The 13,081-nt window shown below is 42.4% G+C and overlaps 1 protein-coding gene across 1 annotated transcript in view; it reads left to right on the forward strand.

Moving 5' to 3' along the window:
- Window positions 1–13,081, forward strand: part of LOC115469611 (guanylate cyclase soluble subunit beta-2-like) — a 79,374-nt gene that overhangs the window by 33,315 nt on the left and 32,978 nt on the right. Inside the window, exons 6-9 of the mRNA XM_030202406.1 lie at window positions 21–135; window positions 2,930–3,033; window positions 7,370–7,586; window positions 8,733–9,053. Coding sequence (XP_030058266.1) covers window positions 21–135; window positions 2,930–3,033; window positions 7,370–7,586; window positions 8,733–9,053 — 757 coding nt within the window. The remainder of the gene's footprint in view (window positions 1–20; window positions 136–2,929; window positions 3,034–7,369; window positions 7,587–8,732; window positions 9,054–13,081) is intronic.

The following is a 13,081-nucleotide window of genomic DNA, read 5'->3' on the forward strand; positions in this document are numbered from 1 at the left end:
GTTGGCATTTCTCACCACAGGAGCTGGATACGGCTGTTCAGAAAATATCTACAAAATGTTCCAGTTCATCCTCTGGCCAAGTACTGAAGAAATCCTACTGGGATATTGTGAGAAGTGTTGTCAAATTTGGAAAAGGTGAGTGTGCTTCATTTATTAACTTCAGGAGCCCTTTTACTACAGTGTATTTATTTATTTATGACATTTATATACCACATTAGCCCAAGTAGAACTCAGGTTCAATGTGACTTGCAAAACAATTAGAAAAGCATGAACATATTCAAAATAAATTAACAGAAAGTAAAATACATCATATAGGGGCCCTTTAACTAAAGTGTGCTGAAAAATGGGTGCGCTAGTGTAGGTGTGTGTTTTGGGCATGCACAGATCCATTTTTCAGTGTGCCTGTAAAAAAGCCTATTTAAAATGTTTGCCGAAAATGGACATGCGGCAAAATAAAAATTGGCGCGTGTCCATTTTGGGTCTGAGACCTTACTGCCAGCCATTGACTTAGTGGTAAGGTCTCACGCATTAACTGTGAGGTAACTGCCTACATGCATAGAATGACAATTACCGCCCGGTTTCTGCCATGCGCCAGAAACTAAAAATTATTTTACTGCGCGCGTAGCGGACACGTGTCAAAAATGAAATTACCACAAGGGGCACTCGGTAGCTGGCTTGTAACTCCAAACTGACATGTGTTGGGTGGCTTAGTAAAAGGGTCCCAGAATATTAGACCAGTAAAACCTGAATTAGGAACAGATGTAATTAAATACTTAGGGGCTCTTAAAGGCACGGTAGGCTCTACATATGTGCAGCATGTGCCAAAACGAGACTACCGCCAGGCTAGCATGCCCCTTGGTGGTAATTTCTGATCTGGCAAGTGCCCATACCGCTGGGACTAATTATTTTTAAATTTCCTACAGCACACGGCGTTTCCGGCGTTAATCGACAGTGTGTAGCATGTGAGCCCTTACCGCTAGATCAATGGGTGACATTAAGGGTTCAGGTTGTAAATAGGCACGTGTTGGTTTCAGTTTTACCGCAGGCCCTTTTCCTGGCCCATTAAAAAAAGATTTCTCCCAGAAGTGTAGAAACTGGCCCGCATTTTGGATAATTTGCAGTCTTTTCAGTTGTTTATCTGGGAGCCATAAATACACAATGTTACAGTGATCAATAGTTGATAATACCATAGACTGAATAACTATCCGAAAAAGTAGGAGCTGATTTTCCTTTATAGAATGCTAGCATAACTGGGTATATAGATGCCTATGCTGGCATTTACACCAACTATAGAATGCTCCTGCCTAAATGCCAGAGAGAGGTGCGCAATTTATAGTGTTCTACAAGCTATCCCCCTGATTCTATAAATGTCGCCAAAAATTGCATGTGCGAATTTAGGCGCATTCCTGATTTGCGCAAGTAATTTAATAGAATAATGAGTCGATTAGTGCCAATAATTGGCTTTTTAACAAGCAATTATTGGCACTAATTAGATTTAATTGGGACCAATGCACGTAAATTTAGCTGCAGGATCCGTGCCTAAAATTTACACATGGTCCAAAAAAGGGGGGTGAGGAAATGGGAGGGCCTTGGGCATTTTGGGGTGGGACCAGGGGCGTGGCTTCGAGTTACGTGCATAAGTACAGAATAATGATGGTCCGCCTGTAAATTTAGGCAAGGGCATTTGCACCTAAATTTATGCAGGATTCTACGCCTAAGCGTGTATTCTAGAAACCATGCCAAACTTTAGGTGTGGCTAATAGAATATCATTTATGTGGGTATCTGAGAATCTAGCCCTGTGTGCTTATTATGTGTGAGTCCTGCTCGGAATGTGAGCCTATATTCTGCCTATGCATACACCCATCTCTCAGATACATGCTATGTAATATATATGCATATTTACAGAATAGCGCTCAGATAGAATTGCATTTGTGAAGTGGGTATATAAATATTAGTGCCCACTTTATAGATTTACCCCCAGTGCATTCAAACTGCTGCAGTATGGGAATCCCCTGTGCTAGAAATGAACTGGGCAGGCAGGTTTTGTGCTGAATGCTTTCTTCATTTTCACAAACTTGCCTTGGGGTGTTAGATCAATGAATGCAGGGGAAACATGCAAATGCTTGTGCTTTCCTGGAAAGGTTTGTAAGAAGCTAGAGAGTTTCAGTTACACTGTAAGTTTTGGAAGTTAAAGCCTTCCACGTATGTAAATCTGGAAAAATTCTCATGATTTGCAATGCAAGCCAGTAATGAGGATCCCAGATTTTAAAAAAAGGTACAAAGAAATGCAATAAAATCAAATGCTCCCACTCTCTGATTTCTGAAGAGTTGGGAGGGGGATGGGTGGTTGTAGGAGGGAGATGTAACCTATTTCCAAATGAAAATCAACCATGTGTACACTTCCACAGATTTTCTGCTGAAACTGAGAATTATGGAAGAAAGTACTGCTGTGATTTATCTCAAGGGTTCAGTCTTCGCTGGGAAGTTCATTCCATGTTCATTTATACAACCCTGAGTGCTCAGTTTCACAGCCTAAAAAAAAGTTATAAGCCAATCCATGTTCTGAACTGAGAAGCCACCAGAGGCAACACTCCCTTCCCCCCCCTCCCAACCCATAGGCTTCAAGTACAGGAGACATTGAAGTTGCTCAGAAGTATGAGCTCATTTTCAGAAGAGCTCACCACTGCAGTATGATCTCATTCTGATTAGCTTCACATCGGTGACCATGAATCAGCCTACACGCACGACCATTAATCTTGCACTTTTAAAACTGTGATTATACAAATTGCCTGTAAAATTACCTTTAATCCAAAGATATTTATTTTTCTTTATTCTCTGCATGGAATTTTTATATAAGCTAGCTCCCTGTTTTATTCATTATTTTCCTTGATACTGAAGGTGGTAACCAGAGATCTTTTTGCACTGCAGGGAGTCTGCTGCATTCCTTTGAACCTGTGTATCCCCAGCAGCTGTGGGTAGAAGAGAGAGTATTCTGTAATGCTTTCCCCTTCCACATTGTATTTGATAAAGAAGTAAGATACTGCAAGTCATTCTGTTTAAAAATATTAGTTGTTACTGGACAGATTATTGCAAAATACATTTTTTGTAAAAAAAATATATATATATATACATACATACACACACAAATACAGACACGTTTCTAAGGTCCTGATCAACAGACATCATCTTCTTGTCCTTAAAGTAGCAGTGAGATGCATTCATTACAGAAATGAACTCTGACTAACAAGTCGCTTTGGGATCCAGTGAAAAACATATAGGCTTACACAGCTGTTATCTGGATACATATACATCTGGCTTTTCATATTTGTCTTTTGTGCTGATATTCCCAGAGGCAAGTCAGTGCTGTGCATTGCTTGGGTTATATAGATCAATGACAAAAAGTTCACACAAGCCCAAATCAATCAGAAAATCTCTCCAAAAACCAATTCTTTAAATATACCATGCACAGGTACACTGAGAGAGAAAAACACTCAAGCACTCACAATGAGTAGAGAATAAAAGGCCTCAGTTGAGCCACCCAGCCAACCTGAGTTGTCAGGCATAGGCACCAGGGGCGTAGCCAGACCTCAGCGGGAGGGGGGTCCATAGGCTGAGGTGGGGGCACAGTTTAGCTTGCCTCCCCCAGCCACTGACCCCCCTGCCTCTGCCAACCCTCCCACACCACTTTCGATCCCCCCTCCCACCACCGACCCTCCCCCGCAGCCGCCTGGTACCTTTGCTGGCAGGGGTACCTTTGCACGCAGGATGTCAGTAGTCAGGACTCACAGAAACAGATCAGCAATGGCGACGGAGACCGGCGCTGAAGAAGACTTCAGCTGGCGGGGGTTGAGGACCCCTGCCAGCAAAAGTACTAGGCAGCGGCGGTGGTGGGGGAGGGTTGGCGGCGGCGGTGGGAGGGGGGATCGAAAGTGGTGGGGGAGGGTTGGCGGGGGGGGGGTCAAAAGTAGAGGGGGCCAGGGCTAAATCTATGGGGGCCCATGCCCCGTAGCCCCACCTAGCTACGCCCCTAGGCACAATTCACCACCACAGGTCTAAGTCACAAACGCATGTATACATCCACATAAAATCAAAAAATTAGTTACTAATTTAACCCAATCATAGCATGTTGGTAGCTTAATATTTATCCATTTATCTTCTTATCCAATGTAGAGCTAGCCAGCATGTCCAAGGGTCCAATATACCCAACAAGGATTCCCCGTTTCGCCGAAGCTGCGTCGGGGGTCAATACCAGGTTTCAGTGAGTTAAAATGAGGAAGGTATTATTGTGCAACTCGATACATTATTATTTAGGGGTGGATTTTCAAAAGACTTATCCCCCGATATTCAAGTTAAATAGCACTTAACCGGCTATCTAGGAATATTCAGCAGAACATAGCTGGTTATCTCCTGATGAATATTGACAGTCAGTACTTATACCGGGAGTTTACAGTGGGGGAAATAAGTATTTGATCCCTTGCTGATTTTGTAAGTTTGCCCACTGACAAAGACATGAGCAGCCCATAATTGAAGGGTAGGTTATTGGTAACAGTGAGAGATAGCACATCACAAATTAAATCCGGAAAATCACATTGTGGAAAGTATATGAATTTATTTGCATTCTGCAGAGGGAAATAAGTATTTAATCCCTCTGGCAAACAAGACCTAATACTTGGTGGCAAAACCCTTGTTGGCAAGCACAGCGGTCAGACGTCTTCTGTAGTTGATGATGAGGTTTGCACACATGTCAGGAGGAATTTTGGTCCACTCCTCTTTGCAGATCATCTCTAAATCATTAAGAGTTCTGGGCTGTCGCTTGGCAACTCGCAGCTTCAGCTCCCTCCATAAGTTTTCAATGGGATTAAGGTCTGGTGACTGGCTAGGCCACTCCATGACCCTAATGTGCTTCTTCCTGAGCCACTCCTTTGTTGCCTTGGCTGTATGTTTTGGGTCATTGTCGTGCTGGAAGACCCAGCCACGACCCATTTTTAAGGCCCTGGCGGAGGGAAGGAGGTTGTCACTCAGAATTGTACGGTACATGGCCCCATCCATTCTCCCATTGATGCGGTGAAGTAGTCCTGTGCCCTTAGCAGAGAAACACCCCCAAAACATAACATTTCCACCTCCATGCTTGACAGTGGGGACGGTGTTCTTTGGGTCATAGGCAGCATTTCTCTTCCTCCAAACACGGCGAGTTGAGTTCATGCCAAAGAGCTCAATTTTTGTCTCATCTGACCACAGCACCTTCTCCCAATCACTCTCGGCATCATCCAGGTGTTCACTGGCAAACTTCAGACGGGCCGTCACATGTGCCTTCCGGAGCAGGGGGACCTTGCGGGCACTGCAGGATTGCAATCCGTTATGTCGTAATGTGTTACCAATGGTTTTCGTGGTGACAGTGGTCCCAGCTGCCTTGAGATCATTGACAAGTTCCCCCCTTGTAGTTGTAGGCTGATTTCTAACCTTCCTCATGATCAAGGATACCCCACGAGGTGAGATTTTGCGTGGAGCCCCAGATCTTTGTCGATTGACAGTCATTTTGTACTTCTTCCATTTTCTTACTATGGCACCAACAGTTGTCTCCTTCTCGCCCAGCGTCTTACTGATGGTTTTGTAGCCCATTCCAGCCTTGTGCAGGTGTATGATCTTGTCCCTGACATCCTTAGACAGCTCCTTGCTCTTGGCCATTTTGTAGAGGTTAGAGTCTGACTGATTCACTGAGTCTGTGGACAGGTGTCTTTCATACAGGTGACCATTGCCGACAGCTGTCTGTCATGCAGGTAACGAGTTGATTTGGAGCATCTACCTGGTCTGTAGGGGCCAGATCTCTTACTGGTTGGTGGGGGATCAAATACTTATTTCCCTCTGCAGAATGCAAATAAATTCATATACTTTCCACAATGTGATTTTCCGGATTTAATTTGTGATGTGCTATCTCTCACTGTTACCAATAACCTACCCTTCAATTATGGGCTGCTCATGTCTTTGTCAGTGGGCAAACTTACAAAATCAGCAAGGGATCAAATACTTATTTCCCCCACTGTATATAGTGTGACTTAATTTGCATGTACAAATCTAGTCGTATTCTGGATTTGCACACACAACTTAATTACTTAACAAGCCAATCAGCGCCAATAATTGCTACTTAAGAAGCAATAATTGACACTAATTGGCATTAATTAGAATATACATGCAGAACTGTCTAAGTGTATTCTATAATGGGATGCGCATAAATTCTAAGTCGCATAGTTGAAAAGGAGGCGTGATCATGGGCATGGAATGGGTGGGTCGTGGGGTTTCTAAAATATATGTCCATGGTTGGGCATTCAGCATAGTCTTTAAACCACTTGGAAATTTAGACATTCTATAAAGTACGCCTAAATTTCGGCTTCATTTCATTTCAGAGCTGAAATTTTAGGTGTCACATATGGAATCAAGTCCTAAGCAGCAACTGTTCACAAATACTCAGTGCATTGCTGGCTAAGTTTGGTGGCCAAATTGGGCCACCCATACAGCAGGCTTATCTTTGGCTGGTTAAATTCTAAGTCGCATAGTTGAAAAGGGTACATGGGCGGGGAGTGGGCATTTCTAAAATCTATGCGCGTTTTTATAGAATACATCCGCTCTGCAACTATTTTAGGAGTCGGGATTTATGCCAAGTTAAACATGGCGTAAATGGCCATGACTATATTTGGTCACGTGGAGAGATGCTCACATTATTCTACATACTGCGCAGAAATTTAAGCCTATTCTATAAAATTTAGGCGTACTTTACAGAATACGCCTAGGTGTATTTTTTTCCACGTGGAATTTTCAGGTGCCATATATAGAATCTAGATCTATTTGCTTAGATACACAATTGCACCCTAATTCTATATAATGGCGCTCAAAATTGCATATGCAAATATGGGTGAGCACCCAATTTGCATGTGCAATTTAATTAACAAGTCAATTAGCACCAATAATTGGGTGCTAATAATTATCAGTGCTAATTAGCATTACTTAAAATTTTCACGCACATCTTTAGGTGCCAGGATCTGCACCTAATTTAGGCACAAGAATTTGCACCAGGTTTTAATTGGTATAAATTCCTTGTGCCTACAATTGGGCACAGATCCCGGTGTCAAATGCTAGTCTATAAACGATGCCCAACTCTGAGCAGCGTTTATCTAATAGCGCTTAGTGCTAATTTTTATCAGTGCCTAATTTTGGCCACCATTTATAGAATTGAGTCCTTGGTGATTTATGTTTGCATATGCAATGGTAGTTTGAGCGGCATATGCAGTAAATTTTAAATGCATAAATGAGTGCAAAGAAAAGAGAATAAAGAAATTCCAGACTCTTACAGTATACTTTTTATCTTCTGTACAGTTAAAAGTAAAGCAGGCCGGTGTAAACATCCAGAAGTACGTCCCAGGGTTGCAAACTATGGCGATCAGTATAGATGACTACTTCACCATCATTCACCCAGAAATAACATTCACCATTTCTAGCATATGCAAATTTATCAACAGCCAATTTGTCCTGAAAACCAGAAGAGAAATGATGCCTGAGTCATGGAAAAAGCAGCCCATGCTAAAACTTCGAGGTATTTAACTAAGCCTGCTATCTTTGGATCATGTGTGTTAGTTTCTGGACTTCTTTTCCCAAATAAACTCCTTAAGTGAAACAAAACACATTTAATAACAAAGCAGTTTTTAAGATTCCAGTCTGCAATACCTCTTAAGTACATAGGTACATAAATATTACCATACTGGGACAGACCAAATGTGTGTCAAGCTCAGCATCCTGTTTCCAACAGTGGCCAATCCAGGTCACAAGTACCTGGCAAGATCCCAAAAATGTACAATACAGTTTATGCTGCTTATCCTAGAAATAGTCAATAAATAACAGCTAAGTCTCTACTAATAATATTTGTAATATCAAATTAAACAAAGGTCGAGCTATGAAACAGAGAAATAGCTACCACCATAGGCACAAACTGTTGTGGGAGGAATCTCCGGTTTTAACTGAGGAGAAGTCTCATATCTCTTGTACAGCTGATTTCACTTCACCTACGGTGAATCTTAAACACTGTCTATAATCTTAATCATCGACTCTCCTGCCTCCTCCCACTTACTTCAAATATTGTACACCTATTATACAAACAATTCGTGCCTACGGGAGCAAAATAATCTAAGTCTTGGTATACTGCGCTTTACTTATCCATGTCGGTCGGCATGCCCTTTACCCCGACAGGTTCCTGTTTCGCAAGGATGCTTTGTCAAGGGGAATCAATGGCGCTGGACCGTTACACCTTGTTCGCGCTGTCACTTAGAAATAAGCAGTGGATTTTCTCCAAGTCCATTTTAATAATGGTCTATGGACTTTTCCTTTAGGAAGCCAGTCAAACCTTTTTTAAACCCCGCTAAGCTAACTGCTTTTACTACATTCTCTGGCAACGAATTCCAGACCTTAATTATATGTTGAGTGAAGAAATATTTTCTCCAATTCATCTTAAATTTACTTTGTAGCTTCATTGAGTGCCCCCTAGTCCTAGTAATTTTAGAAAGAGTAAACAAGCAATTCACGTCTACCCATTCCACTCCACTCATTATTTTATAGATCTCTACTACTACTACTACTACTATTTAGCATTTCTATAGCGCTACAAGGCATACGCAGCGCTGCACAAACATATCATATCTACCCTCGCTTGAAGTTATTGATAACTATTTATTTATTTGCTTTTAAGGCCAAATGACTTGGATGGAGTCGATACAATGCATGATCTACCTGTGCTCCCCAAAGCTGCGCAGTTTACAGGAACTGGAAGAACGGCAGATGCACATTTCTGACATTGCACAGCATGACACAACCCGAGACCTCATCCTCCTGAACCAGCAGAGACTTGCAGAGATAGAGCTGTCCAACCAGCTAGAGAGAAAGAAGGAAGAGCTAAGGATTCTCTCAAAGAATTTAGAAATAGAAAAAAAGAAAACCGAGACCCTGCTCTACGCCATGTTGCCTAAGCATGTGGCTAATCAACTGAAGGAGGGCAAGAAAGTGGAAGCAGGTACTTGCTTGTTGTGTGTGTTGATTATTGGTTATAAATATACGAACAGTGGATCCAAAAGAAGTCCTCTCACAAATTATGTTTCCCAAACAAGGTCTTTATTTAAATCATTGGGTCATTTTATTGATTTAAATAAAGACCTTGTTTGGGAAACATCATTTGTGAGAGGACTTCTTTTGGATCCACTGTTCGTATATTTGTCTTCCGTTTCTCCTGTGGAGAGATCACCTTCTGTAGGTGTTGATTATTGGTTATACCAGTGGTTCCCAAACCTGGTCTTGGAGGCACCCCAGCCAGTCAGGTTTTCAGGATATCCATAATAAATATTCATGAGAGATGAATCAACACCCTCACTTATCAGCCCTACCACTGCAATTTCCCCACCCCTAGCTGTCTGTTCGTCTGTCCAATTTAGATTGTAAGCTCTGTTGAGCAGGGACTGTCTTTTCATGTTAATTTGTACAGCGCTGCGTAAGTCTAGTAGCACTATAGAAATGTTTAATAGTAGTAGTAGTAGATTTGCATGCAGTGGAGGCAGTATATGCAGATGTCTCATGGATATTCATTGTAGGTATCCTGAAAACCTAACTGGCTGGAGTGCCTCCAGGACCAGGTTTGGAAACCACTGGGTTATACTGATGGCACAAATAGTTGAAGGATGAAAACTTGTTCATGGTCAGTGTCAGCAGCAGTAGACGCCTACTTTGCTTTATAAAATAGGTTTGAAATGGGCACATTTTTGCTGTCTTAAACTAGGCACCCATCTATAAAACTACCCTCTAAAGCAGGAGCTCTTTGCATCGGGCACACACATATGACATCTCACCAACTGGGAGATAATCATACATGTGACACTCAATGCAAAAGACTGGGTAGCATCCCTCCTGCTGCTGGACTGCTGACTCCATCTTAGTGTTTTTAAGTTTTCAATCTTATACGAGTATCTAAAGTATTAAGAATGTTAGTAAGATATAAGTGTCCTGTAGTTTATATAGGATATTGTATGATCCCTGTTGTGTTACCTGCTTAAGTGGTAATTACTGGTAATGTAAGAGCACTCCTAGCTTATTAGCCCAATTACAGCACCTGCTATAAATGTAAAGTTGTCCTAGGGGTGGGTGGGAAAACCAAACCAGATCTTACAGTGCCTGCTAGCCTCTATCTGTTAATGCAAATGAAATGGCTTACTTCACTTGGTAGAGAAGAACACAGTTCCAGAGAGCACCTTTAACACAACTTCAGCACAAAGAAATCACCAGCACAGCAATTCAGTACAATTTAAAGAAAAACCTTCCAGCCCAAAATTGTAATTATTCATTAGCCAGTCTTCCATTGGTCCCAGGGTAGGAATCACTCTTTCTCCATTTAAATTTCATTTTTGCCTGCATTGTCCTTAATTTTTGAATCTGGGCTGGATCTTTACCAGTTCCTTCGGAGCCCTCCTCCTCTCCTTCTGCTTTTCCTTTCCCAGGGTCCTACCCTTTTTCTATTGTCCTGTAAACTGCCCTCTATTTAGGGGTTATTTAGAGCCAAACCATTTCCCCTCCCTCAAGTCTCTGAATCAAACCCTCCTAGCAGTCTCATGTTCTTGCCATTAATTGGATACTATATAGCGTGCCTAGCGTACCATACTGAAATCCAAGCATATTCTATAACAACATGCGTAACTTAATTGGCTTAACAAGCCAATCAGCATTGTTAACACCACCTAACAAGCAATAATGAGCACTAATTGACAATAATTAAAATTTACATGTGCAAATCGCTAAGTGTATTCTGTAACCAAGGTTGCCAGCTGAGAAAAATTTTCCCAGCCCAAAACCAGCCATAAACCCGCCCAAAAACCGCCCGCAGCCAACCCCCGTCTCCCGCGTCACCGAACCCCGCCCCCCGCGTCACCTAGCCCCAACCCGCGTCACCTAACCCCGCCTCCCACGTCACTAACCCCACCCCTGACGTCATCCCTGACGTCAACCCCGCCCCTGAAAGGCTTCTATTGGACCAAATTGGACCAATAGAAGCCCCGGAAAAGCTTCTATTGGACCAAATTGGACCAATAGAAGCCCCGGCAGCGGGAAAACCGGCCAATTGGCGGCCGTGAAAACCCACCCAATCCCGCACCGTGGCCGCTCGAAAACCCGCCCAAATCCCCGCAACCCACGCGATTAGAAAATTCCCCGCAGCCGTTTCCGAAAAGCCGCCCAATTCGGCGGCTTAACCGCAACCCTGGCAAGTTTGTCTGTAACGCACAGTGCCTAAATTTTAATGTGCAAAGGCAAAAAGGGGTGTGGTTATAGGTGGGGAAATGAGCTTTTTGTTGGTGTTCCACAATTTACACACACTTTTATAGAATATGACCCTCTGCACCTAAATCTACATGCCAGGATTTACCCCACGTTTTCATTGGTGTAAATGGATGCGTGTAGTTTTAGGTGCTAGGATATCAACTAAACAAATTCTATATGCTGTGCCTAAATCTAGGTGCTGCTTATAGAATATGCTCGGGCAGAAATGTTTTTCACGTGGATTTTTTAGCCAGCATATATGGAATCCCCCTCTTAGCGGCTAGCCACTAACCAGGATATTCAGCGAGAGATAACCGGTTATCTCTTGCTGAATATCCACAGTTAGACTCTTTACTACTACTACTTAACCAGCCAGGAGCAGTTCTTGGCTGGTGAAATAATTTTAAATATGGGGGGAGTATGTTTACAAGGGGCATACATAATTTTGAAGAAAATTTGCAATTTAAGGAAGAAATATTCAAATTAATCCAGATCTCTAAGAGGGATCTCAGTTATGGGGAGGAATAGCCTGGTGGTTAGTGCAGCTGCCTGAGAATCTGGAGAACTGGATTTGATTCCCACTGCAGCTCCCACTTAACCCTCCTTTGTCCCAGGTACAAAATAAGTACCTGTATATAATATGTAAACTGCCTTGACTGTAACCACATCCCCTTTCCATTTATGAACATAGGAGCCAATAATGAAATCAGATAGGCAGCGCTGAGCAGCCCCAGTCAATAATTTTCAGTGGCATTCTCCAGATAATGCTGCTGAAAATTATCTCTGACTACCTCAGCACTATTCAGGTAGTACCAGGCTGGTCAGGGGCTAGAGCTAATGTGGAACCAGGAGCTAGCCAGTTAGTGTCTGCTAATTGAGTAACTATCTGAATAAAGTTAGGACAGCAGAAAAGCTGTCCTAACTTTATCAGGGTAGTTATCTGGGTACCAATCTAAATATCTATCAAACGCAGCAACTTCTCTGCAACAGTGGACAATGCATATCACAGCGCCAAACCAGTTATGTTGAGCGATCAAAATAGGCCGCTTAAATAGCACTGAATATCAGCATAGCTAGTTAACTTTTTATCAGCCACAATAAACCCAGATATTCAACGCCAGTCACCGGATACAGCCTGGCATTGAATATCTGGGTTTAATGCTGGCAGCAGACAACAAACACACTACTCATTGATGGCTGAATATTGGTCCCTTAGCGTGTAAGCCTTCCAAAGACAGAGGAATGCTGCCTACTGTACCTGAGTGTAATTCACCTCAAGTTCATACTGAGAAGATGGAAGCTAAATCTAAAGAACTACACAAATAAATAAGTAGATATGTGAACTGCCAGAAAATAAAGCCCCTTCAACACTACTACTACTACTACTATAAATCACTTCTATAGCGCTACCAGTCGTACGCAGCGCTTTACAATTGAAAAACACTAGAAAGTAACTGGCAATGACATGGGGTAATCCTACAAGGAGTCACTTACACACTTAATTGACCTTTTATAGAATGCTGATTAGCAGAAAGTGTGCACCTAGATCTGACGGTACATGTTTTGCTAGTGGGCATGGTGGGAAAGAAGTGCAATGGGCCCCAAGAATTATTACTTACTGTAAACCATTTAGGTACTTGATGTAATTTGCGGTATAACGAATAAAGATGAACTATGAATTATTAGAGGAGGTTCCAATACACACTGTTGTGGCAATATACCTGCGACAGGGGTCTACAATAA

Source organism: Microcaecilia unicolor, chromosome 4, assembly GCF_901765095.1.
Source record: "Microcaecilia unicolor chromosome 4, aMicUni1.1, whole genome shotgun sequence".
NCBI classification, from domain to species: Eukaryota; Metazoa; Chordata; class Amphibia; order Gymnophiona; family Siphonopidae; genus Microcaecilia; species Microcaecilia unicolor.